Raw genomic sequence first — 26,596 nt, 5'->3', positions numbered from 1 at the left:
GGACTAACAGCATCCCTCTCCATTCTAGCTGGCGTGTTTGGGGCCATTTCTGTTTGGCTTTCAAAGCCTGTTTGCCTTTCTGCCTTCCTTTCCTGTGTCCTGTCCCCCCAAACCACAGACCCCGTCGCTTTCAGGGAAGTTCTTGTTGATAGGAAACCAGCCTACTCTGGGAGCAGGGTCCTCTGGATGCGAGCCAGCCTGGGCCTGGCTTGCTCAGATTTTTTGTCTTTGCAAATTTTCCTGAACGTTTGCTCTCTGGGGTAGGAGGCAGCTGTGGGCAGACCTTGGGCAGAGAGTGGAGAACTAGCCTGGCAGCCTCTGGCCAGAATACCAGCCTAACTTGAACTTCCCATAAGCAACCAGCATAAAGGAAAATAGGGGAGGAGACGCTGTCATCCAGCCTGCTCCCGAGTCCCCTGCCCTCCTAGCCCAGCCCCCGTGGGGTGCTAGGATGAGGCAGACCACTGTGAGGGCAGATCCACCCAGCGCTTCCTGGTCTCAGATGCCGTTCTGAGCGTGCTTACGGCAGTGACAGGCCGCTCACCTCGAGCTCTCAGTTCAGTGGGAGGAGGGCCGTGACGAGGTAGGGGTGAGGTGGGTGCCTTGCAGAACAGAAGACAGCCTGGTCCCGGGTGATGTCCAAGGGAGGCAGGGGCTTGAGAGGAGGTGCCAGTGGTGTGATGGGAGAGGCAGCCAGGTTACTCCTGCCTGGATACGGAGGTGGGTGATGGAGAATCGGGGGGTTCCTGGAAGAGGGAGCTTCTTGTTAATTAGGCCTTTAAACATGGAAACGATCTTCAAGACAGGGAGAAGGTATCTGTGTTCCAGAAGGCAGGGACTCTGGGCTTTTAGGTCGGTCAGTTCATCCTCGCTTGTCATCATTGGGGTTCCTGCGGCCCCTCACTGAGACTTGTGCTGGGTACCTCCAGCCTCCTGCACAGTAGGCTGTGGTTACAGTGTTTGATGCAGAGGTTGCTCGGGGCTTTCCAGGGGCCTGGCAGCTCTGTGCCTGACAGGATTTCCAGGCCCTATTTCCCAGCCCTTCCTGAAGGTCTTTTGCATCATTGACAGCAGATGAGTTTGCAAAAACACCTTATCATTTCTGCACGTGAGTGTAGCAGAATCACGCTCTGCCAGCTGGACTGGAGGCTGGTGGCCAGCAGTTCCGCATGGGGAGCCCAGCTCGCTGTTAGTGGTACAGAGCTGGCACTGCCCTGCCAGGCAGGCCCCGGGGGATATATCGCTTCATTTGTTTGTGGGTTGGGTGTTTCTTTTTATAAGTTTTTGTCTGAACGTGATTTTCCCAGTTGTGTGACATGGCAACCTTCCTGCCCCGTCCCCAAGATTAGAAACTAAAATGTAGGAGGCTGATGTATATCCAGGTATTTTTTATCTGGCAAGAGATCCCGGTGCGACTTGTTCCTAGGAGGTGAGCCTCAGTGGATGGCTGGCATCTCAGTCAGGGGTAAAACCCCTCGGCACAGCCAGGGGTGCTGGCTTGCATCGGACCTGCTCCCAGGGGCCTGGGAGATTCTCCTGGCCAGGCGGGACCCAGTCCTGAGCCTCTGTCTCCAGCAGACTCCTGCTCGTTATTAGTCAGCTCCCTCGTCCTCCCAGCATCCTGACAGGCCTGGGCAGTCCCTGAAAATGAGGAAACAGATCAGAGGTGCAGGGGCAGCATCCAGAGTGGGTGATATAAGACTTTGGGGACCCAGTTATTCCTCCTGGTGTCACACACATACACACAAACACACACACTATACTGCCTGACCTTGGGCAAGGCACGTCACTTCCTGGGGCCTTAGTTGTCCCATTTATAAAGTGGAGGCACTTGCCCAGAGGCTGTGGCTGGGCCAGGTGGGCACTAGAGATCTCAGCTGGCTCTGTCCCTTCCCCTTGGGGTTTTCAAGGATGACAAAGGGCCAGCAAGGCAGCAAACCCAAGGAGCTATGTAGTATCAGCTGTATCTCATAGAAGCATTAAAAAATACAAATTATGTGATTCCTTCTCAGCTCCAGCAGGCCTGCCCCCACTACAAGCCGTAAGTGCTGTAGAAGCCGCTTTCCTCAGCCGACAGAATGTGGAGCCCTCCCAGCACCCGTGGGGCCCCTTCCTCCCCTATGGACTCTGAGATTAACCAGGGAACTGGTTAACCATGAGTGACAGACGGTGGGGAACGGTTTTTGTTAAGTGCTTCTGCTTTCTTTTGGGGAAACTTTATGGCTTCTTAATGGAAATCCCAGGACTGCCGATCATTAGAGTTGAAGCTGGACCAGTGCTCTGGTTCATAGATGAGGAAGTTGGGAGGGTCCCCGAGGAGCCAGGACTCGGAGTCCTGGTGTCCTGACCCCAGGCCACTGCCCGCTGCAGTGTGGCGGGGCCAGGCCTCTGTGCAGACTGGCTGTGAGGGAAAACTCTGCCGCCCCACACAGGCCAACACTCAGCCCGCCCTCTCCGCCTGCCATCCACGTGGTGGTCAGGCCAGGCCAGGTGGGTCCCTTGTCACCCAACCTCCAGGGACTGCTGAGTCACCGGGGGGGGGGGGGGAGGGAGGGAGGTGCCTTCCTCCAACAGGGTTGAGGTCACAGCCCCTTGCAGCTACCCGTGTCCGCCCAGGCCTGCCCTCTTCCTTGGTGCCCCTGGTCACAGAGCCCTCCAGCCTTCAGGTCCTCCTGGGCCCCTGCACCTGTGTTTTGTTAGCCGCTCCTCTGGGAGGGCCCTGGGCACAGCCCCCACTCCCCTCCGACCCACCCTGTCCAGGGCAGCCTTTTGTGGGGGGCAGCGGGGCCAGTGAGAGTTGGCCTTCAGGGTGATTTGGGCGTAGAGCGTGGGCCCAACTAATCAGTCAGGTGGTATCTCCTCCACCCACGTGCTATGCCAGGTGATATGCTGGGTGACAGCAGAAACCAGTACATAGGGTCTCTGTGCCCCAGGAGCTTGCCCTCAGCTACTGGGGACAAACATGGGATGATACGTGGGGTGCCGTTAGAACTCAAAAGCACTCTGAAGGGTGGGGCTCTAACAGGAAGTGACGCCAAAGCAGGAATTAGGCCAGAACAGAAGTGGTGGGAAGAGGGGGAGCAGTCCAGAGGCTGAGGAGCAAAGATGGGGCAGGTGCCTGGAGAGGGTGACAGGCCCCACTGTGCTGAGGGTTCTGGACAGGATGCTAGGACAGGGCCTGGGAGGGGAGACCAGCGGGGAGGCTGCCCAGGGCTCCTGGGGAGAAAAGTGATATGAGTCCAAGCTGGGGGAGGGGGGCTTTTGGGGGCTCACAGTTCCCTCCTGAAGGATTCCAGAGGCTCATCAGGAAAGCACTGTGACAGCAGCATGAGGAGCAAGCCAGGCACTCGTGGAGGTCTGGTGACTGATGTCAGCGAAGAAAAATTCTTTTCAGTCCAGAGCTGAAGGGGCAGCTCTCTCTGAGTGTCAGTCCTGGAGGAACCTCTGGCTTTGGGTACTGACACCTGCAAAAGGAGGCTGGGGCTTTAAGACAAGGCCTCGGGTGCACCCCAGTTATATCTCAAGGAGCTTTGTCATCCGGCTTGCCATTCGGTCTTGACAGTCACTTTGTGATTGTTTCCCATCTGTCGTCGCCACTTCCTCTAAAGTCAGTTCTTTCCAATGGCCAGTTCCCACTTTGCCCCCAGTGTCGGTACCGTGTCCAGCTCAGACTGTTGAATTAAGCCAGATAGGTGACTAACAGAAGATTTTTTCTTTTGCGTATGGGTTCCCCCCTCATTTTAACAGCATATACCAGGCTGGGAAGTGGCAGCTGAGGCTTCACCTGTCAGTCAGCTCACTGCCTTCCAGAGAGCAAAGCGTTTATCATCTCGTGCTGGCCAGGAGTCCCGCTCTCTAGCTGACGGAGCTGGGAGCCAGGCAGCCCTGCGATGCATGTGTGTTGGGAGGCTGTGGGGCTGAAGCCACCCTAAGATGTGTCTTAAATAGCTGGCACTGCTGGGCGCAGAAAACTACCTAGACTGCAAGAGGCCAGGTCTGACCAAGGCCCCTGTGCCAGGCTCCCTTCCCTAGTAACAGCCAGCCTGCCCCCCTGGCTGGGAGACGCCACAGCTGGCTTGTCCCTGCAGTCTGGGGGACCCGAGGGTTCTGAACTGGTTTCTGATCCACCAGCCCCAGGCCCGAGCAACCTTCCCTTCTGCTGAGAGAACACCTTGAGCTTCAAAAGTCACTCCTGCTGCTGCCAGAACTCAGTTTCCAACGGACGCGTGACACAGTGGCCCGGAGGTGTGTCTCGGGGCCCGTTTCTGCCCCTTGGGGCCTGATCTGGTGCCCAGTTTGGAATTTCCACATGAAAAGTAACTTTAAAAGCTTTTCCCTGGTTGATCATGTCCACCATTCCCGTTCACAAAGCTGCTGCTTAAAACAACACTTAGGTTTGATCACCATGTGGAGAGGAAATGAAGGGTACCAGCAAATCCAGGGATATTTCCGAGTTCTCAGGATGCTGAAGGAAGCTCTGATGTGTCAGAACTCCTCCCTCCGTGGGGTTAACAAAAGGCTGATGACTTACTCTTTCAGTCAGTTCGCAAGTATTTACAAAGGACCTGTGATGGACGAGGTCTCTTCCTGGCTGCCAGAGACTCAGTCTTATGCTCACCATCTCCTTGGCTTAAGGGGTTGATTTCTATCCTCTGGTTCCTCCCAGTCGGGGTATGAAGGTTCATTTGGGTACAAATGATGTTTCTGTGGCCTCTGCTTCGGTGGCACCTCTCCCTGGCCCCTATGGGTCACTGCCCAGCCCCATGCCCTGTGGCCTTCACTCAGAGCCATGTGGGAGCTCTGCGCTGCCTGGAATCAGCACCGCCCCTGTCAGCAAGCATTTCATAATCGGGCCACTCACAAGGGCCCAGGCTTTGGAAATCATCCTGTGTATCCTGGCAACACTGGGGGCCACCGAAGGTTTTCTGGGCAGGGACAGACACGTTGAGAGCAGCCAGTGCACTGCACACGTTACCTCCCCAGAAGCACACTTGGCCCAGCTTTCCAGAAAGAGAGTCTTGTTAGCCAAAGAATGCACCCTCTCCTGTCTCTGCCAGCATCTCCAAGTTGGGGGCCCAGGAACTCAAGCAGAGCAAGGAGGTTGAGAAGGCCAGCAGCTTCATGTGTCGCCCAGGCAGCAAACCAGCTGGGGCTCTGCCCGTGTCGTGGGCTGAGTCACGAGACAGGAGACCATAATGGAAACCAGAGGGGTTGATTTGAGGTGTTTGGCACACATCTCTCCAGATGTTAGGCCAGCAGGGAGGGGAGTTGCAGTTGGATTTAGAGGCAAAGGGTGCTCCTTCCCTCCCTTCCCATCCCCTTGCCTTCATCCCAGCTCAGGAATTTCTCAGCCCTGCCCAGGGCCATCACAGTCCCTCTTGGGCTGCCCATGTCCAAGCACTCTGTACACAGGACGCCTCCCCACGGCCCTCGGAAGCCCACGCCCTTCGGGCCAGGCCTGCGCAGGCCCCCCGGCTTCACCCCATCCCATCACTGACCAGTCCTCCAGTACCGGGTGCCGCACGGGATGGACCAGCCAGCCTGGCAGGCCTGGGCAAAGCGCCTCCACTTTCAGCTCCCCGGGCTTTAAGTTCTCCTGACTCATCCCTCGGTTTGCTCATCTGTAAATGGGTGCACCAGTCCCTGCATTGATGTCAAGCAGATGTGACAATTGACCTCATGCAGGAACGTGCCTACACGGTCCTGGTACGTGGCGGCCTTTGTGCCCCTGAACCTGTCTCACCCAAAACACCCGGCTCTGCCTGTTGGGACCCTGCCCTTCCTTTGAGGTGCAGGGGGGGTTTTGGGCTGTGCCGCTCATCCAGCCAGGAGAGCATCCCGCTGCCATGTTGGCATGTTTACACCTCCCTGCGGCTCTCATCACATTCTCCTCTGTGTTGCCATCACTTCTGACATTCTCGTCTCCCTCACTAGAGGGCGCTCCTCAAGGCCAGGCCCGTCTCCCGGGTCTTACATACCCCTCCCGCTCCAGACACGATTCATCCCATTACATGGCAGTCGGCTAGTGCTGCCTCTGACTCCCGTCCCGACAGGGGTTGCTAGATGGAGCCAGAGTGCTCACGCCTGAGAGCCGAGCGTCCCAGCGCCTCAGCCAGGAGGGCCAGCCACTGACCCAGACCTTGACGGTGGCTCCTTCAGGGCACAGAGATAGGTGGCTGGGCCTGAACCCTCAAGGCCTGAACCCTCCTCTGTCTCCATGCTGATGGCTCTGGCTCTCCAGCCAGTGCCCACGACCCGCTTCTCTGTGCCTGGTCCTGGGCTGGGCCCTTAACGCTGAGGAGCGGGCTGCTCCTTAGCCCTGGTGGGAAGTGTCACCCTAGTGCACTCCCAGACAGGCAGGGAGAAGTCAGCCAGGCAGAGGGCAGGTGGGGAGGCTGCCCCCAGACCCTGGCCCGTGCCAGGAGAGGACAGGAGGCCCGGCTGTTATCTGGTCATCGAGCGCTACACGTGGCCACCCAGAGCATGATGGCTGCACGTGGTGCGAGGACGTTGAGCAAGAAACGTGGAGCACCCATCCTAGACAACGAGGCTCCACGCAGCCGTTTATCTCCCCTCCTCCCGCCGCCTCCTTTTTTTTCTTCCGAAACTCTTAATTCATCAGAGCAAATTGTCTATTTGGGTCACAGAGCCTGCAGATTGGCCTGTTTATTTTCCGTGTCATATTGATCCGGTTTCTCTGCTGAGATGATTCAATTACGAGGCCTGTGGTTGGCACCGCCATCCCACTTGGCAGGGTTCAAATTGGTCCTCCAACTGCCATCAAGCGGCTGCTGCAGATGTGCCTGCCCTGTGAGGGGCAGCCATTGTCCAGCATCTCTGGGTGAAAGCTTCTCCTGCCTTTGTTTCCTGCTTCGCTCCTCCAGTGGCTGCCCTGCCATCCCTTGGCACACAGCACCTTTTCAGCGCCTTTTGTGCACTGTCCCAGGGAACATTCTCTTTCTCTCCTGCCTGTCAGAGTCCTTGCTCCTCTCCAAAGAGAGGCAGAGGTCTAGAGTGCTGAAGAACGCCAGCCTTTGAAAGAACAGCTCCCTTCTCGGACTAGTCTTTACTGTTAGTGCCCGCAGGCCAGCACATGAGGACAGAAATCACAGGTGCTGTGGGAGGAAGCCCCTCTCCGTTCCAGGCCTTTTCACTTCCCCGGTGCCCGGTCACAGCTGTCGTCAGACAATTCAAAACCCTGAGATCGGCCTGAATAGGTCAGCCCGTTGCAGTCCCTTGTGGGCATGTCATAAGTAGGACCATGCAGAGTCCAGGATGGATGGGGTCTGGGGGTTCCCAGGAGAGTAGCCTGAGTGGGCCCAGAATGGGGGCACATGAACAGGACTGGGGGGGCTTCTTTTACTCCCTCACTGGCAGTAACCACCTCTGTAGTCAAGGCCGCAATTTGAACTCGGGGGAACACGGAGCTGTGCACCCCGCTCTGCAGCCTGGGCTGAGGGCAGGGCACCCTATTCCCAAAGGTTAAAAATACTAGCATGGTGTGAGTCCATCTATGCCAGTTCCAGGAAAGGTGCCTCTAGAGTGAGAGACGGCAGAACCCGGGTTGCCTGGGATGGGGGCAGGATGGCTGGTGGATGGCCCGAGGGAACTTCCTGCAGCCCTGGAGGTGCGGCTCTGACCCCGAATTGAGGTGCTGTCACTGAAACTCATCAAAGTGTGCGCTCATGGTGGGTGGGTCGTGTGCTAGGCCAGCCATGCCTCGGTAAAGCCGTTTAAATAGAGACAGACACAGGCAGGTGGGTACCCAGAGGTGTCACAGAGCAGCCCTCGGCATCACCTGGCCAGCTCCCCTCACCCTGCCCACCGGAACACACCCTGCTCCAGGCCCTCCGTGGAGCACACAGCCACGAGTGCTGCCCAAGGCCCATGCTGTGCCAGCGTAGGAAGAATGCAGCCACCAACCAGGCAGGCATGGCCTCTCTTCACGGGCTCACATCAGTGCTAGACAGACGAAACAGACGGAGTTCCAGGTGGAAAGTGAAATATGCCGTGCAGGCAGCGCCAGGCCATGGGCACCGGAGAGCACAGAGCCAGGGCTGGGGTTGGGATGTGAGACCAAGAGCCAGCCTCACAGGCCCAAGAAGCGCCCCGCAGGCAAGAGGCCACTGCATGTTGGACTGTGGTGGCCTCTCCCACATTGACTTATCACCCTTGGTTGTACCTGAACTGGGACACGTCAGGGGACCTTCCAGCTCGGGCTGGGCCCTGTGTTGGCACCAGTGTGGCTTTCACAGCAGCAGCCATTGTGGGGCTTACTGCTATTGCCTCAGGCTGTGACCCAGCCAGGCGGGGCCCAAGAGACATTGTTTTCCACACACCACCAAGGTCACAGCCCTGCGGGAGATTGGGCAGCAGTCACCCTTCTCCCCTGCCAGCCCCCCGGCGGTGCTGCAGCCAGCGGGGGGCTTTCCATCCACACCGTGAGCTCGTGGGGTCCCTGCCTGTTCATTAGATGTGAGAGGAAGAGGGGGCTTCAGTCCACAGCATGCTGGGCCCCACCAGGCACTGTGCCTCAGTTTCCTCCTCCTGGTGTGGGAACACAATCAGGATGTAGGGAGCACCCAGCGAGGGGATGTGGGGGGCGGCCTGTTATTTGGGGTGCAGACTAGACTCCACAGTAGACATGTTATTTCCACAGCAACATCTGCCACTCTTGTCGGCCCCACAGACGCGTACAAACCTGAGCAGGACTGAAGTGTCGGGGTGGTGGCCCCCCTCATAGACAGGGTACCCCCAGCCCCATGACCCCTCCATCCAGACAGCGAGTGTCCCGACCCTGAGCATCCAGGGTTGGCCACTATCCCCTCCACAGCCCCTAGGAAAGCCGGCTCCTTCCACTCAAAGGTGCTGCCTTGTAACCCACACATGGTTCCCAGCTCTGCCCGTATACCACTCGGGTTCCCTCTCCACTGGGCCACAGTCTGCGCCCCACACTCCACTGTGTCCCTTCCTTGCTGGATTCATATGTGGCTTCTTTGGTTTTCCCGTTTCCTTTTGAGCTCTTGTCGTCTTTCCATCTGTTTCTTCCTGTTGCAAAACAGCCTTGGAGAGAAGGGATGTGGGGGGACGATCAGCCACCTCCTATGGGACTTGAGCCCAGAGTTCCCAGGCAGGGGTGGGGTGGGAACCCTGGTAGGAGCCCAGTGGTTCCTTCAAGGCCCCCCAGTGCCCGAGTGCAAGGACGGCCCGGTAAATCTGGAGCGGAGTCCCGGGTTCCAGGGGAGACAGGGAGGTGACACTCCTGTGGGGCCTGGAAAAGGCTGCAGGGCCTGCCTGAGCCTCTGCCCTCAGAGGAAGGGGCTCTTCCCTGGGGGAGCGGCTCCCGGCACTGCCTCACGCCAAGCAGGCTGCCTGGCCCCAGTGCCCTCGGCCCGGAAGGTGTGGTTTTGAGCACTGGCGCTTCAGCTGCTCTTCCCTTTCACCAGAAGAGAGTCTCACGTCAGGCGGCTCAGTCACTTCCCTCTTTGGCAACCACCGAATTTGAGAACATCCTGTTTTACCATAATCAAAAGAAATGAAACTGTCCCATGAAATAAAGTGGAACCCCCCCCCCCCAAAATGCTTAGGGGAATCCAAGGTCTTTGCTTACGAAGTCCTTAGCAGATACTGGAGGGCAGCCCCTGCCTCTCTTCTGAGACCCCCTAGAGGACGGTGCACAGCAGAGCATGGCCAAGCAGCTCCAGGTGGTCACGGTCCCTGGCTGGTGCCTGCACCAGCCCCACTTCCTTCCTGTCCCCCCACGGCAGTCCCTCCACTCCTCTCACCTGTACCCAGTCCCCACCTGGGGTGTGGCCAAGTTGAGAATCACTGACTTTCAGGGACACACTGTCTGGTTCCCTCTTGACCCTGGTGGGGGGCACAGCAGATAAAGACAGTCTAGGCCTGCCCTGGACTTCTCAGTCCCCTTGGAGGGACAAGACGCGCAGGGAAAGTAACAGTGGTCAGAGGCATGGGCAGCACGGATAGCCAGTGCTTACCAGGTGTGCCCCTTTGTGCATACCTGTTGCCCCATTCTACAGAGGGAAAAGTTGAGGCCCAGTAAAGCCAATTGCCCAAGACCACACAGAGGGCAGTGGACCCGTCCTGTGCACCAGTGGTCTGAGCACCCCTCCAAGCTGGTTGCCACCGGGCGTCCTCAGGAGCCCCAGGAGGGGTCCTTATGGGTGGGCAGAGACTGCTGCCCGGCCATCAGGACGTGTGTGTGTGCATGCGTGTATGCGTGTGATTAAACATGAAAAACGTGCCAGAGTGCTGTTCAGATGTGTGTGTGTGCAAATGCATATGCATGAGAAGTGACTTCCAGGAACCATGACAGTTGGCCTGTGTGGGGCAGGTCGTTCCCTCTCCCTTGGCTCTTGTCAAACACAGCAGCTCCCACGTTCTCTCAACCACAGGACTGCAGACGTGCTTGCCTCTCAGGCGCCTCTGCATATGGGGGGAAGTGCCATACCCAGTGATCCCTGAGCTTGCTTCTGAGAGGCAGGAATTCGATGGGGAGTGGGAAGCGTGCGATTCCCTGAGTGAAGAGGATCGGTGACCCTCGTCACCACACCTATAGCTGAACTGTGGCACTGCCACAGGGTGTGGGCACCTCAGCCCCAGGAGGGGCCTTCACTCAGCTGTGGTTGGTCTGCATGGTGTACATGGCCCTGCCTGGTTGGGGGCACTCTCAGGTGCTCTGGAGCCATTGGCACAGCCTGGCAGGCTGGGCATGGAGGACTTCCAGCAGAATGTGCCCCTGCCCTGGTTGAAGGGGGGTGTGGATTTGGAGCCAGGGCCTTGCTCAGCCACCCATCTTGCTGTCAGTGGCCAAGTTCAGCATCCCTGGGAAGCCATCAAGCATATCCTGACCCAGTGTTCTCCCACCAGCAGCAGACATGCTTGGAAGGCTCTTGCGGCTTCCTCTCCTGAGACTCAGACTCTTTTCTCTTGCTCTGTCCCCCCCCCCCCCCACAGCTGGTCAGTGAGAAGGTCGGAGGGGCTGAAGGGACCAAGCTTGATGATGACTTCAAAGAGATGGAAAAGGTAATGGGAGAGGTGGTGCCTGACTGTCCTGGCCCTGTTCTCCCAGCCCTCCCTGGGGCCCAGCTCTGACCGCTGGGGGCTGGGGAGGCTTATGAGGATGGACTAAACAGGTAGCAGGGCTCCCCCAGCCCTGAGGGGCAGGCAGTCCCGAGCAGTGGGCCGTGAGGTAGGCAGGAGCCGGGGAGCAGGGCAAGAGCTGTCCAGGTGGTTTTGAAACCCCACAAACTCTCTTTACAGAAGGTGGATGTTACCAGCAAGGCCGTGGCGGAAGTCCTGGCCAGAACCATTGAATACCTGCAGCCCAACCCAGGTAAGGGTGTCAGCTGCGAGGGGTCTGCCCCTGCCTCCTCAGGGCTCTGTCAGTCGGGAATCTTTCAGAGCAAGAAGAGGCCATGGAAAGACTCACAGAACTGAAATGCCCAGGGGTAGGCGGGTTTCAGGCATGGTTGGATCCAGGGGTCTAAAGGGTCAGGTGTTTCCTTTCTGTTTCATCTGATAGCTTTCATTCCTTATGTCATTCGAGCCTTAAATCTCCTTAAAGCCAACAGTCCCAGCAGAAAAGAGCATCTTCTCCCCACCCCAACTGATTAATTGAACCAATTTAATTGGGTTCCCATCCCTAGTATGTCCAGCCCAGGCCACACACTTGCGTTTGGAGCATGAGGTGGTCTCCTAGGATGAGACAGAGGAAAGTCCAAATGCTGGTTCTCATAGTGGGAGGTGATGGACATAGGACAGGCAGCAAACCCAGGCGTGTCCATTCGAGACATGTGCCAGGGACAGAGCTGAGTGAGCAGAGGCACAAGCACACTCCCACCCCCACCCCAGCAGAGACCCATGTGCGGGGTGCCTGTACCTGCTCACCACCACTTGTGGGGTGCTACTCTCCAGGCCAAGGAGGGGAGGGTCTCGGTCAGGGCCATGCTCCAGGATGAGGCAACCCTGGGGGGGTCCTAAGAAGCCGGTCACCTCTCCTGCCCGCTGCCCATGATCCTTTGTGGCCACGAGAGCAGAGGAGGGCAAGTCTGTTTGGGGGTTCTCCTCATAGCCTGGTTGTCAGCACGAATGGCACCTGAGGTGTCTTGGGCCAAGAGAGCTCTTTGGAGTGGAAATCAATGGTCCTTGGGGGGACACGCGGACCCAGGGCAGAGAGGGGCAGCTGGCAGTGCTGGCTGAGCGCAGGCGTGGCAAGTCCTGGAGAAACCACCCGTGTGCCCCCTCCCATTACATTCCAGCCTCGCGGGCCAAGCTGACGATGCTCAACACCGTTTCCAAGATCCGAGGGCAGGTGAAGAACCCCGGCTACCCGCAGTCAGAAGGCCTGCTGGGCGAGTGCATGATCCGCCATGGGAAGGAGCTCGGCGGCGAGTCCAACTTCGGTGAGGGCGGCGAGAAGGCCGGGCCTCAGCAGGGAGGCGGGAGGCGGCCAGGCTGAGAGGCCCAGGGGCCCAGGGGCCCAGAGCCTCCCCACACTGGCGAGCAGGGCACTTCCCTCCAGAGCTCCAGAATCTCTTCTAGTGTTGGCTAGTCCCTGGGTGAGGGTCCCTCTATGCCCCCCATGGTGTGAGGAGGAGCCCAGCAAAGGCTGAGGGAAGACCCCCCCCACCCCACAGCTGGTTCAGGGCAAACCTGGCTCCTCAGAGCGTGGGAGGGCGGATAGTTTGTCACCTGTCATTGCGAGCCCTCAGCCACTGCAGCTCAGATTCAGACTTTAGGGTACCTTTCTGTGAATTCTGGTCCATGGTTTTGGCTTTGGGGTAGGGGGGCGTATTGGTAGTTGGAGGTGTCTTGGCCTCTTCCGCAGGTGACGCCTTGCTAGATGCGGGGGAGTCCATGAAGTGCCTGGCTGAGGTGAAGGACTCCCTGGACATAGAGGTCAAGCAGAACTTCATTGACCCCCTCCAGAACCTGTGCGACAAAGACCTGAAGGAGATCCAGGTACGGTGTGACGGCCTGTCCCTGCCTGCCCCCAGGACAGCCCTCAGGGCTCCCTCCCATCCTGGCCCGGGGGCGGCCCGCCTGGGGTCCGGGCGCCAGCTGCCCGTGTGACCCTCGTCCCCGCCCTCAGCACCACCTGAAGAAGCTGGAGGGCCGCCGCCTGGACTTCGACTACAAGAAGAAGCGGCAGGGCAGGATCCCCGACGAGGAGCTGCGCCAGGCCCTGGAGAAGTTCGAGGAGTCCAAGGAGGTGGCCGAGACCAGCATGCACAACCTCCTGGAGACCGACGTGCGTCCATGGCACGGGGACCACCCTGGGGGGGCCCTGAAACAAGCCCAGTGAGGGTGCCAGCTTTCCAGGCCTCCGTGCTGTTCAGAGCATGAAGGGGGAATGCGGACCAGAGTGGGGGAACCCCTGAGGCTTTGGGGTCTCTTTTTCGGGCCGTTCACCCTTGTCCTGCTACAGCTCGAGGGTCATCCGGGCCCCTGTGCCTGAAACAGTCTGGGATGGCTCCCTGCAGGAGGTGGCCTGCAGATGGGGGTCAGAGAGCGGCCCCTCTTCATTGTTGGCTGGTCGCTTGCAGATTGAGCAGGTGAGCCAGCTCTCCGCCCTGGTGGACGCCCAGCTGGACTACCACCGGCAGGCCGTGCAGATCCTGGACGAGCTGGCCAACAAGCTCAAGCGGAGGTGAGCCCCTGCCCCCTCTGTGCTAGCCGGGAAAAGCCTAGTGGCCTTGGGGTCCCTGCAAACCTAGAGTGGCTACTGCAGATTCCTGCGCTGGCCCGTGATGCCCCGTGCACCTCCCCCCGACAGCCTAGCCCTGCTGGGAGCACGACCCACAGCCTGGGAGCTCGCTTTTCACAAACACTCTGAGCTGGGAGGGTGGGAGTGGGGGGTCCCAGGAGGGAGCAGGACCTCCTTGGGCTTGTTCTGGTCTCCGAAGGAGTGAGCTGGAGTGACCTGAGGACCGTAGGCAGCCTGAGGGAGGTGGGCTTACCCAGGGCTGACCCCAGGGACTCCTCCACCTCTGCTGTTCTGCAGGCGCTCGGGTGGAAAAATGGTTCCCTGCTGGGACTGAGGGTGCTTCAGGGTTCAGTAAGACCCAGCTGATTGGCAACCTGAGAAACGGCCAAGTCTGGGGAGCCGGTCTGGGGGTTCCCTGGGATTCCCCTGTGTGCTGTGTCCCCCTCATAGCCTCCCCAGCGCTCCTCCGCCCACGTGGCAGCAGTATAAACAGCTGAGGGGGTTCCCTGGCCTTGACACAGCGGGCTCAGGGCGAGCTGAGGACCAGCCCCTGTGGCTGCTCACACCTGTCCCTTCGCTGTCAGGATGCGGGAAGCCTCTTCACGCCCCAAGCGGGAATACAAGCCCAAGGCCCGGGAACCCTTCGACCTGGGAGAGCCTGAGCAGTCCAATGGGGGCTTCCCCTGCACGCCGGCTCCCACCATCACAGGTAACAGGAGCAAAGGGCCACGCTGTCCCAGGGCCTCAGAGCAAGGCCGCTCCATCCAGACTGTGGGCCGGGTGCCCCCTGATTACCCTGCAGAAGGGGCCCCCAGGGATGGGACCAGGCCTCACCCACTGTTCTCAGCTTACCTCTGTGCTTTGTGTGCAAGCAGCTTCGTCGTCTTTCCGCTCTTCTGACAAGCCCATCCGGACCCCGAGCAGGAGCATGCGTGAGTGTCCCCCTGCCTCAGTTTATAACACTGCCTTCCAGTCTGTTCTGGAAGGGTCTTTCTCATTCTGCTTCTCTGGTAGAAGGGGGCTCCCACTGTGGTCGGTACTCTCAGCCCCTTGCGAGCAGGGATGGAGCTGGGTGCCAGGCACCATATCCCCGCCTTGCCATGTGCAAGAGGGACTGCTGTGACACCCAGGGCACCCACCAGCTCTAGGCTCTCTGAGTGGCACCCTGAGGGCAGTGGGCACCCCCAGCTCCTTCCAGGAGCATTGTGATGACCATTCATAGAACCCTTTCCATCTCTCGTGTCACTTGCTCCTCCTTCCCAATGACCCTGGGGAGCAAGAGGAAAGAGTGGCTCTCCTTGGGGGAAACTGAGGCACATCGAGGCAGCAGGCCCGGGGGGCCTGGCTGTGTCACCCTGCACAGTGGAAGAGCCCAGGGAGCCTTGGGTCCGAGCGGCACGCCTAGACCTTACACCCAGCCCTGCCCACCCCCAGCGCCCCTGGACCAGCCGAGCTGCAAGGCGCTGTACGACTTTGAGCCCGAGAATGATGGGGAGCTGGGCTTCCACGAGGGCGACATCATCACGCTGACCAACCAGATCGACGAGAACTGGTACGAGGGCATGCTCCACGGCCAGTCGGGCTTCTTCCCCCTCAGCTACGTGGAGGTGCTGGTGCCCCTGCCTCAGTGACGGCGTGGGCCTGCCTGCTCTTCCGTCCAGGTCGCCTGCATTCCACTTGCCCCAAAGCGCAGCCAGGGGCGCTGCTCTCAGGGCAGCAACGCCAGCGGGGAGGCCAGGGCCCCTGTTTACACTAGTTCTCACCCACAGCAGTGGGGGGGGCTCCCCTCCCCACTCCACGCGGCTGCCCTGAGGGGGCTCACACTAAGGTGCTCTTAGAAACACTAACTTCCTCCTGCCCCCTCCAGGACTGGGAACTCTGGTGGGTGCACGCACATGCGTGCACACACCCCCCCCACCCTCCACACTGGCCCACCCTGACCTGCCCTCACTGGGAGGGGATGGAAAGTCTGTGTGATGGGGTGGTACGAGCAGGACCCCTGATTGAGACTTGCCACCTTGCTTTTAAATCCTCCTGAGACTTTCCCAGGCGCCTGCTCACCCACAGATGCCACCTCCCCGGGAGGGCCTCGTCCAGGGGTCCCCAGAGGCCAGGTCTCTAAGGACAGGCCCTGTCCTCAGCTTCAGGGCACTGAGCCCCACACACCCGTGCTCACCCCCTCCCCATGTTCCCTCAGTCCCTGCCTGCCGGTGCCCCACCCCCAGCCAAGCACATGGAGCGTTTCTCTGGTACCAGCTGCGCACACAGCACACACACAACACATCATACATGGGACCATGGGACCCCCCCCACCCCAGTTTCCTTTCCGCCGAAGGTCAAGCACAAAGGCTTTGATGAGTCAATGTTCCCAGAAGCCTGGCTCCTGGGGTCATGCTGGGGAAGGTCATGGGGCGCTTCCCTCCCCCCGCCCCTGGGCTGGCTGCCGTACCCTGACCGTAGTGGCCCTGGCTATCTCCTCCAGACCAAGGCAGGCAGCTGCCCAGACCAGTAGGGCCCCCGCCCTGCAGCTGCTTCCCCTCTGGCCTAGTCTGAAATGGCCTCCATGGGGGGACTTGGGCCTAGTTCACATTCCCTTCCTGCAGTGACCCTGCACAGACCCCTGGACACCATTACTTGGGGGACACACAGGCATCCTGACCAACCCAAGCAGCGTAGCTTTGGTCACGTCTAGGGCAGATGGAAATGTCTTCCTGATTTTTTAAAAAAGTATTAAATGTCTCTTTCTATAGCCTCTTGACTGGTTATGGTGTAGGGCAGGCCTTTCCCAGGCTCACCCAGACACTCATGGCCTTCCCGAGGGTTCTCTGGTCAGGGCTGGGCCCACGCAGCTCCCACAGTGGGACCATGAAGGGTGGCTGTCATTTACCCAGCCACCAGTGTGGGAGGTATGTCCCCAAGACGCCCCTCCCACAGTCCCAGGAAGGAGCAGCGCTAGGGTCAGCCCAGCACAGTCCACACACACAGCTCCATGAATGCACCACCGTCCAGACAGCAGCGTACGCACCTGGTGATGAGTGCTAGGGGGACCCCCACCCCAGGGTGCGACACATGCCTCGGCTGCTTGTTTCTCTCCTTTATTACCTGAGTCCCAGCCATCGCACAACTCGGTCACATAGGAACAGAGCAGTGCAGCCGCAAACAAAGCCCCTAACCCCGTCCCCCTCACCCAGAGCCATTGGGGGCGGGGACTCAGTCTGACCAGGAGGCCCCCCGGGTCCTCAGAGGCCGGTGCCCTCAGCTCCCTTGCTTCAGGATGCTGTAAACTTGCTCCAGGACGTGGCACAGGCCCTGGTCCTTGGGCATCCGGCTGGCCAGGGAGACCTGAAACAAGCAGGACCATGCTGCAGGACTGGATCCCACTCCTGCCCCTGAGGCACGAGTGCCCCTGCCTGGCCGAGGTACACAGTGTCTGTAAAGCCATACTGTTTTTGACGAGAGGAGCCTTGAGTAACCAAAGGCCCTGCTGACTAATTGGTGGGGGTGTATCTGTACTTTCCCAATCCTACCCGCAGCCCAGCCTGGATCCCACAAACGCCGCATGCCAGGGCCCACTCAGCTCCAGGCCTCCAAAGGCAGCTGCCGGCCACCCCCACCTAGTGCTGGGGTGGGAGGTGACCAGGGGCAACTTGAACCCTGGTCTTTTTTTAAGTTTGAACAAAACATGCGTGCAAAACTGCGTTTCTGTGCAAAGCAGAGTTGAGGATGTCTTCTGAGAATGCCTTTCAAGCAGGAAATAAATCAGATGAGCCTCATTTAAAGGTCGCCCTATGTGGGGCCTGTGAGCGCAGTTCACTACAGCCCCTGCTCTTCACGCTCTAAACAAGGTCAGCACCCCCTCCCCATGCTCCGTGGGTCCAAGGTCTACAGGGCTTTACCATTTTCATGCACACTTGGATGGTGATTTCCCCACCCCCACCCCGACCCCTGTGTGATAAAACAAGGCTTTTCTTAGGCAGCGTTCATTTCCAGCTGAAATACTTTTGTACAGAACAAGTTAGGAAATCAGTGTTTCTCAGGCTGCCAGTGGATATATTCTTGGGGGGCTTCCTGTAGGAGGGGTTCACGGGACTTGGGGCTGGTTTTACCTTCAGCTTGTCAAGGTAGGTGTGCTCCTGGCTCCAGGACTCCTGGAACCGCACAAGGTCTGGGGCGCCCTTGTAAAACTCCACCAGCAGCATCTACAGGACAGGCATGGTTGGGACCCCCTCCTTCCGTCCCTCCCCACACCGGCACTGGGGTTACAGCAGTGAGCAGGACAGGCGCTGCCACTACTCACGGGGCTTTGCAGGCTACCGCTCAGGGAGTAGTGCCACCCAGGAGCAATTAGGGAGCCCCACAAAGGAAAATATACCTAGACACATCATAGGCAATCAACAGGAGGGCCCTGGTCAGGGTGACTGATGCCCCCCCACACACACACAGGCCAAGGGAGACATGCAGAACGAGATGCTTCAAATCACGCAGGCCTGACATCACCCCCTGCTGCCTTAGCCTCATCCCAATAGTTCTTGTGAAACCACAGGTGTAACAAACTAGCTCCATTTTTTAAACGCCTGTTGACCCATGGGTATTAAAAACCATCGTGGTAGCACCTGCAGTCCTCCATGTGTCTCCACTTGGAGAAGCAGCGCCAGGTGCACTGGCCCTAGCCTGGCCCAGAACAACTAGGAGGCCAGATGGGTGAGCAAGGGAACAAGGGGGGGCCGCGGCAAGGACCCGGGACTTGATCCTGAGAGCCACAAGTGATTTTCTGCAGAAGCGCCTGACTGGGGCCCCGGTTTATTGAGTCCTGCCGTGTCCTGAGCAGCCCCCACCTGCCCCACCCAGGAGTGAGCTCACCATCTCGTGAAGGATGTCATTAGTCAGGAAGCTGTCCTGGACGTAGGCCATCTCCACGTCCATGGGGATGCCGTAGTCACTGGGCCTTTGCTGGCAGGGACACCAGCTGGTCACCACCAGGCACCCTAAGCCCCCCCATCCCATGATGGCAGGGGCCAGTGGTCCCCACATGCCTGGCTCCACCCTGCAAGCCTCCATGCCCACACCCCACATGCCAGGCCCTTGGCCGCCTCCAGCAGCACCGCCTACCTCAGGGGGAGGCATCACCCAGAAGGGTGATATCTTGGACTCCAGTCCTGGGTTGCCAGAGTAGTAAGGGGCTGTGGGAAAACAGCAAGAGGGGGCTGGGCCTGGGGGACTTGGTGGCCCAGGAGACATGCACGCACGCCCCCAGCCCAGGACTTACAGCAGAGCAGGGCGAGGCAGGGCTGGAAGCCATTGCTGGAGCCCTGGAGCCGAAGCTGGTAGTCCATCTGCACATCAATGTCTTGCAGCGATGGTAGCGCCGGGCTGTGTGGGTGGCTGTGGTACCAGCCTACCAGGGACAGGCCCCGCAGGAGGAGGCTCTGGTAGATCTGCGGGCAGAGTCGCGGCTGGGGAAGGCAGGGGCCTGACCAGGCCTGGTGCGCTCCCACCACGCCTGCAGCCAGTGCGCCTGGCACACATCCAGCCCCACATGTGCAAAACACTTAATGAGCACTTGCTGTGTACCAGGCCTGGGGACACAGCAGTGACCAGTACAGTCACTTCCTCCACCCTCACTGAGTCCAGTGGGGGGGACAGTCAATAAATACATTTTTAAAAGATACACCTGTCATGAAACAAAGGCAAAAGGTTTTGTTCCCTGCTGTGTCCCCAGCTCAAGGAACAATGCCTGGCACACAGTTGGCGCTCAATAAGTAAAGAGAGATGTGGATGTGCGTGCACTTGAGCAGGCGCAGGCAATCCCGATGCCTTCAGCAAGTGGAGGCAAGAGCTGGCAGAAAGAGAAAGGTGTGCGCTGGGACACACGGCGCTGCCAGGAAGGTGGGTGTAGAGCGCTGAGCACCGTGCCAGGCACGTACCAAGACCCATCACAAAAACGTTAAGAATGGCAGCTAATACTTACCTGGCCTTTACTCAGTGCCAGGCAGAGACAAGGACTCACTTCACACACACTCATTTGCACATTTGCTGAGCGCTGACTCTGCTAGCTGCTGGGGACATGTTGCCAGGGCAGCTGTGTCCACCCAAGCCCTCCCCAGAATGCCCCCTCCAGTGCACCCCCTCACCTCCTCTTCCATGGTGGCCGCAGTATCCGCATCCCCCAGCCGGCTGCGACAGGGGAAGGCTCTCAGCACCGTGAGCACTGCACAGAGGCGGGAAGTAGATGTGGACATGGACCCCAGCCCCAAACACCCCCTTGCCCACCGGGCCCCTAATACCCACTCTGGCTGTTGATGTCCCAGCGGCCTCCCAGGTAGCCCACGACCTCACTGCGAGTCAGGTGGCTGTGGAAGTCCTGGGGAAGAAGGACATCGGAAGACATGCTCAGACTGGACCAGGCCCCCATGCCGTCCTTGGGGCCAGGGCCTTTGCGATGTACAGGGGCAAGCCCACCCGCCTCCATACAAACACTAATTGAGCGCCTACTGTTTACTAATAGTGAACAAAGCAAACAACGTCCCTGCCCACAGCAAGCTGACATCCCAGGGACCCCCTCCCTCCTGGGTGCCCCAGCCTCTTGCCCAAGGCCTGGGTGTCCCTGGCCCCCAAAGGACAAGGTGGGAGCTGGCACTCACCAGCAGGAACAGCACGTTGCTGGAGATGGCCACGTTGAACGGCTGGAACTTGTTGATGGCTGCAAAGGATGTTACTTCCACCAGGGTGTGGGGGTTTCTATAGGAGCCGGAGGATTCCATGGTTTTAGGAACCCCCAAGCTGGCTCCCCACTCCAGGTAGCTTGAGGATCTGAGGCCTGTCCCCATCCTACCCCTGTTCTTGCTCCCTCCCGCATGCTGGTGAGAGCTCAAGTACAAACCAGTGGGGGGAGGGGTTAGTGTGGTTGGCATGTGATGTGTCTGACCTGGCAGAGTCACGACTGCCCAACATGCAGTATCTCACTGGCACCCGCATCTTGTTTTCCACCCGCTTCCCCGGGGGCGTGGTCTCTGGAGGGAGGGTTGGGAGGGAGGAAAAAAGGCAGCGTCAGTCCCTCCCCTGCCTGGAACTGGAAAAGGAAGATGGGGCGACCCAAGAAAGAAAAAACTCCAGAAGCAGCCTTAACAATCAGGCTGAGGGACTAGGAAATCAGGTGGCAGGTTGACAAATCGGACAGAGATTTAAAAGTCAGATGAAGGGCTCAGGAAATCAGGTGAGGACCTCAGAAAACTAGGTCTGGGGGGAGGGGCAAAGAAATCAGGCAAAGGACAAAGAAATTCTATTGGGAAGCAAGGAAATCAGGCAGCATGGCCAACAAATCGGCAGCACATAAAGAAATTGGACACTGGGAGCAAGAAAATCCAGCATTAGAGCTTAAGAAGTCAGGCAGTGAGAGCGAAATTACGCAGAGGGGCTAAGAAGTCAGCAAGACATCTTGGGGGCACTGAGGATAAGAAAGGCTAAACCTGACCCCAGCCTCCTCCTGCATTCAAGTTCTGCCTGCCGCCTGTCCTCCCCCACCCCTCTCACCGGTGTGGGCAGGCTCGGAGGCGCCCTTGGCAGGTGGTCTCCGATTCTTGTCCTCCGCTGAGACCCCTGCCAGAACCTCCTCCTCCTCTTCCTCCATCAGCAGCTCCTCCTCCTCCCCTTCGCTGGCCGGGCTCTGGCGGGGTAGGGGTAGACACAGCAGTGGGACCCTCAGCTGGGTGCCCCCCCCCCCACCAAGTTCCACACAGACCTCCGGCTGGCCTAAGCTTTAATTCCCTGCCGTTGCTCCAGGTGTCCACTAGAGGGAGAAAGTGAGTAAAGGCGGCCTCAGGCTCTGGCAACCTCTCAGGCCTGAGCTCCTTCATGTGGACGATTCCTACTTTCGAATCCTAAACAAGCTGTGTACTTAAGGCAAGCGCCCTAACTTCTCTGAGCTCTGTAAAACGGTACAATGATTTCCAGTCCAATAGGGTTGGCATCAGGGTGAAATGAGTTAATGTGTGCAAAGAACTGACCATATGCCCTGTTGTTCCATCCATTGAGCAAGAAGCATGTACTTTGCATGGATTATTTTACTAAATTCTCTCAATAACCTCTCCGCCTGAGCTCTCCTAAACTTCCCTTGCCAAGGTGACCTGTCTGTGTCCAAATCCAATAGTCACATCTCAGCCTTCGTCCTCCTCCCCCTCCTAGCAGCATCTAACCTGGCAGGTCCCCCCAGCCCCTGGGAACTCATCAGGGACCCCAAACTCAGCCAGCTGTCCTCCCACCTCTCCAGGATACCCTTGGTCTCCCACTCTCTCCATCGCTGCTCAGGGCTAGATCCTGTGGTCTCTTCCCAACCCGCACCCCTCCAGGAGTCCTGTTCCACTATGCTCCAACCCCGCCAAACCCTGACGATGCCTACAGTTCTGTCTCCATCCCGGGGCTTCCCTGAGCTCCAGATGAGAGGTACAGCTGCCCCTCGACGTCTCCACGCAGAGGGCTCACAGGGTCTCATACTCAATACAGCCACGATGCGCCTGAATGTCCCCCCAAATTTCTTCCTCCCAAATCCCACACCTCCGATGAGGGCAACCCCGTCCACCCATTTGCTCGAACAAAACTCTTAACACCAACATTTGCTCTATCAGCAAATCCCATCAGGTCCACTTTCAAAATTAGTCAGAATCTGCCCACTTCTTCCCCACCTCAATGGCCCACCTGGACTAGTACAGTCACCTGCGTCCTAGTCCTGTCAGTCTGTATTCCCCAAAGTAGCCACCAGGTGGCACATGTGAGCACCTGAGTCAGGTCCAGTCCCTCCTCTGCCCACAGCCCTCCAGGGCTCCCACCTTCCACCTTTTTTGGTAAAAAGCCCAAATCCTCCCCACGACCCACAAGACCCTGCACAACCTGCCCCGTCCCCTCCCGGCCCTCACCTTCTCCCTCTCGCCCCCTCACTCACTCTGCTCCAACACTGGCCTCCCAACTGTTCCTCCCACATGCCAGGCATAGTCCAGCTCCACTGCCTTTGCATGTGCTGTTTTCCAGATACTCTGATGGCTCCCTTTCCCCTCCTTTAGTTCTCTTCTCAAATGCCACTTTCTCAGTGAGGCTTTCCCTGACCACTCTATTTCTCCACCCTCACCTCCCATCCCTTCTTGAGACATACTATAAGATGGACTTATTTATTTTGTTTCTTTGTCTCCCCACGAGGGAGGAGATTTTTCCTTTTTCTCTCTGCTTTATCTCCACAACACCTAGAACAGGGCCTGACACACAGTTGGCATTTACTAAGTGTTTGCAGAATGAATGGCCCTATACCCTGGTGTGGTTAGTTTTGTATGTCAACTTGGCTAGGCTCTAGTACCCACTTATTTAATCAAATACTAGTCTAGGTATTGCTGTGAAGGCATTTGGTAGACGTGGCTCACATCTACCATAAATTGAATTTCAGTCAAGGAGATTACCCGTGAAAATGGGTGGGCCTCAGCCAATCAGTTGAAAGATCTTAAGAGCAAAAACTAGTTTCCCAGAAAAGAAGGAATTCTGCATCGACTGCAGTATCAACTCCTGCCTGAGTTTCCAGCCTGCCTGCAGCCCTACAGATTTCAGACTTATCAGCCAAATGTATACACATATATCTACTCCATCTAAATATGTCTAATATACATGGTACTGTTATTATTTCCATTCTACATATGATGAAGACCAAGGAGGGTCCTTGGCCAAGTTCACCCAGCTGGTGAACATTCAAGGAACATCTATGATTATCATGGCTTTCAAGAACTTTCCAGATCTGGTTGGTTCCTGCCAATGTCTCCAGCCCCCTGAGCTACATAACACACAGAAACCTCTGGCTGCATCAGCTAAACGTGGTTGTCTAAGCAGCAGGTATTGCTTTGTGCCTACATGGCTTTGCATATGCCATTCCCTCTCTCTGGAAAGCTCTTCCCTTCATCTGGCTCTCACAAACTCCTGCTCATCCCTCTAGGCTCCAGCTCCAATGTCCTCTCTCTGGGCACTCCTATTTGACAATGAGTCAAGGACGGCTTGCTCCAGGAGGCTGAAGGACGCACCTCATCAGCGGCAGCTGCAGGCACATGGAGCTGGTGTCGCCGGAGCCAGGCAGCCTTGTACTTGTCCAGTTTCTGGCCTTTGTACTTGACGGAGGCCCAGCCACAGCCTGACTTCTTGGCCGGGTTCACCAGCTTCTTGCAGTGGGTGGCCCAGGCGCTGGGGGAGTTGAACACCTGCCCGGTTTCCTGCCACACGATCCTCCCATCCGGCTGCAGGTCCCCCACGAACTTCTTCCCCTGCATCAAAGGTGGGCTGGCTGGGCCCAGGACTTGGTACCTACCAAGACCCCTCCTCTGGAAAGTCCTCCCTGATCCCATGCTGCTCCCAGAGCTTGGCACCCACTTCCCACTACAGCACCCTTCCAGGAAGCTTTGCATCTTAGATGCCTCCCAGTACCTGTTTGTCCACTGTCACAGTCCTGATCAGCTTGAATCAAAACTGCCCAGTTATGTGTCTGTCCCTCCCTCCCCTCACTGGACTGTGAGCCTCCAAAGGGCGGGGATAGGGTCTGTCTTGATCACTACTGTGTCCCCAACACCCATCATACAGCCTGGCACACAACAGATGCTCAGTTCACAAATTGCACCATTCACAAACTGAACAACAATAACAGTAATAGTAATAACAGCAAACACAAAGCACTTACTGTGTAGCAGGCAACTTGCTGAGCTCTTTATTCATTTAATCCTCATACAACCCCATGAGAGAGAAAAAATCCCATTTTACAGAGGAGGGTACTAGGATACTGAGAGATTGAATGAGGTCACACGACCAATAAAGCAGTGGTGTCCTCTCCAGGCCTCAGTTTCCCCTTCTTGCCCCAGCCAGGATGGGATGGGATTTGGGGGGCGCTCACCAAGTAGTAGATAGACAGCACCCCGGCGCCAGGCTCCAGCTGCGCGTCTTTGAGGAGCACGCGCAGCGTGACCGCGCGCCTGGTGAGCGCGGCCCCCGGCGCGCCGCAGCCCCCCGCTCCGGCCCCGCTGCCGCCGCCGCCACAGCTGCGCGCTCCACTCACTCCCGCCGGCCGCTCGGGGTCCTCGGCCTCCACCTCGTCCTCGTCCTCATCTGGCGCCTCCTCGCCCGCGCCACCCACCGGGGACAGCGACTCCGGAGCTGTGGGCAGCGAGAGGCTGCAGAGGGGCCGCGCGCCCTCAGTTTGTCCAGCCACCCCGCCAGGCCCACGGTACCTGCCATGGCCGCTCCGCCCCGCGCCGCACCAGCTCTTTCTTCCCGGTGTGTGACGCGGCTCCGCCCCCATGGGGGGGGAGCGCCCCAGCCATTGGCTGCCGCCGGTGGGCGGGTGGGGGGCTCGGCCTTGTAGGGCGAGCGGGGAAACTGAGGCCCGGGCCTGCGCACTTGAGAAAGGGAATCGGGGGCTCAGCCCTCCGGGGACATTCGGAAAACTGAAGTCTGAGGCCACTCTTTATGGGAGGGAGGTGGTAACCGAGAGCTCATGGGGAAATTGAGGCCGGGGACTTCTGCTATCAGGGAACTAGTGGCTCCACCCAATGCCAACACCAATAGGATTGAAACCTGGGATTGGGGGGTCGCGGGGGTCTCGGCCCGTTAGGACGAGCGGGGAAACTGAGGTACACGGCCACCGTTCTGGACGGACACGCAGGTCTCGGCCGTTGGGACCGGGGGAGAAACTGAGGTCCGGGAGAACTAGGCACTGCGCCCTGGGGCTTCGGGCCAGAATTCGGAAGCCGCCAGGCGCCGAAAATCTAAAGCGGCCAGCCAGTAGGTAGTCTCTAAAGAGTTAATTTCCATCCTCCGTCGGCCACGGCTGATTTCGCGATTGGTCTAGAGCAGAGTACGCTAACCAATTATAGGAAGGTCATTTAATCTTTAGCCAATAAGCAGTAGCTGTTTAATTCCACTAAAATGCTGCTTCTGCAGAACTCGGACTAAGCCAATGGGCAGGCGTCCCTCTCGGCCAATCAACAGGAGCTTCGTGCCAAACATAACCAATCAGTTGCAGTATTTGGTCTCCAGCCAGTCAATCAGTTCCCGGGTCAAAACTTGCCTCTTGGGTGCGGCCACACCCTCAGCACTCGCGGACGCTTGGGCGGAGCCCTGCTGCTGGTACTCCGCCTGGCTGCAGCCCTCCTCTTTGTTCCAGACCCTGACCTGGGACCTTTACTTCGTATCGCAGCGCCACCTCCCAGCACCGGGACTCCCCATCCTCCACTAAGCTAAAAGCCTGGGGTGGGGGCTTCTCCAGGCTGTGGAGAGCCACTGGCTGGGCTCAGCCACGGATGGGTTTACGAGGACCCCAGCCAGGAAGAGGAGACAGGACATTGGGGGCAGGGGCGTCCGGCCAGGGTGGTCTGAAATTAGACTGGACCTGACTGGAAATCCTGCCCCACCACTTCCCAGCTCTTTGACTTTGGCCAAGTGGCTTCACTTCTGTTTCCCCGTGGAGATGATTATTCCACTTCAAGGAACAGGGCTTGACATCCAGTATGATCTTGGATAAATGTGAATTAATTATTCCGTTTTGTCCCACTCAGGCCTCCTTTTGGAGTTCCCCAAACATCCACCCCGGGTCCAGCCACCAACTGGGCATCGCCCAGCCCCCAAACTCTGTTTATTCTCCATGTTCTTGCCCACTTTCACTTGACTCTTCCCAAATCCGCGTCCAGACCTCCAGCCTCTCCCCCCTAGGCCTTGGCTATGTCCTTGGACTCAGGCCTCCATACTTATCCCTCACACTGTCCGTCTTCTGCCCTGGCCTCAGAGGGATGCAACTATGACCACCTCCCTCCCTGCTCTAAATCCTATGGCTCCCCATTGTCTTTTATAAATAAAATT

At 58.2% G+C, this 26,596-nt stretch overlaps 2 protein-coding genes across 5 annotated transcripts in view; one reads left to right on the top strand and one right to left on the bottom strand.

Annotated features, from left to right (window-relative positions):
- The window catches only part of SH3GL1 (SH3 domain containing GRB2 like 1, endophilin A2), a 35,015-nt gene extending 18,537 nt beyond the window's left edge, over nucleotides 1-16,478 (top strand). For all 3 annotated transcript variants that reach the window (XM_074337613.1, XM_019744044.2, XM_074337614.1), the window contains 9 exons: nucleotides 10,978-11,046; nucleotides 11,284-11,356; nucleotides 12,282-12,425; nucleotides 12,851-12,984; nucleotides 13,115-13,273; nucleotides 13,569-13,672; nucleotides 14,314-14,438; nucleotides 14,605-14,661; nucleotides 15,164-16,478. In XM_074337613.1, the coding sequence (XP_074193714.1) occupies nucleotides 10,978-11,046; nucleotides 11,284-11,356; nucleotides 12,282-12,425; nucleotides 12,851-12,984; nucleotides 13,115-13,273; nucleotides 13,569-13,672; nucleotides 14,314-14,438; nucleotides 14,605-14,661; nucleotides 15,164-15,360 (1,062 nt within the window). In that variant the 3' untranslated portion in view covers nucleotides 15,361-16,478. The remainder of the gene's footprint in view (nucleotides 1-10,977; nucleotides 11,047-11,283; nucleotides 11,357-12,281; nucleotides 12,426-12,850; nucleotides 12,985-13,114; nucleotides 13,274-13,568; nucleotides 13,673-14,313; nucleotides 14,439-14,604; nucleotides 14,662-15,163) is intronic.
- A 330-nt stretch (nucleotides 16,479-16,808) lies between these two features.
- MPND (MPN domain containing) lies at nucleotides 16,809-25,115 on the bottom strand. 2 transcript variants are annotated; one of them, XM_019744022.2, is made up of 14 exons: nucleotides 24,970-25,115; nucleotides 24,636-24,895; nucleotides 23,779-24,015; nucleotides 21,260-21,392; nucleotides 20,655-20,739; nucleotides 20,371-20,467; nucleotides 20,018-20,090; nucleotides 19,861-19,937; nucleotides 18,996-19,164; nucleotides 18,839-18,909; nucleotides 18,590-18,679; nucleotides 18,027-18,101; nucleotides 17,836-17,928; nucleotides 16,809-17,071 (listed from the first exon to the last, which is right to left on the bottom strand). In XM_019744022.2, exons 1-14 carry the CDS (start codon nucleotides 24,974-24,976, stop codon nucleotides 16,985-16,987), a joined length of 1,554 nt encoding a protein of 517 aa, XP_019599581.1. In that variant the 5' UTR covers nucleotides 24,977-25,115; the 3' UTR covers nucleotides 16,809-16,984. The 2 variants fall into 2 exon arrangements, with proteins under 2 accessions (XP_019599581.1, XP_019599582.1); XM_019744023.2 differs by lacking the exon at nucleotides 18,027-18,101.
- Nucleotides 25,116-26,596: the final 1,481 nt, after the last annotated feature.

This window comes from Rhinolophus sinicus, linkage group LG07 (genome assembly GCF_036562045.2).
Source record: "Rhinolophus sinicus isolate RSC01 linkage group LG07, ASM3656204v1, whole genome shotgun sequence".
Taxonomy (NCBI): domain Eukaryota; kingdom Metazoa; phylum Chordata; class Mammalia; order Chiroptera; family Rhinolophidae; genus Rhinolophus; species Rhinolophus sinicus.
Note: the sequence above shows the minus strand (reverse complement) of the source record. Positions and strands in the feature narration are given on the sequence as shown.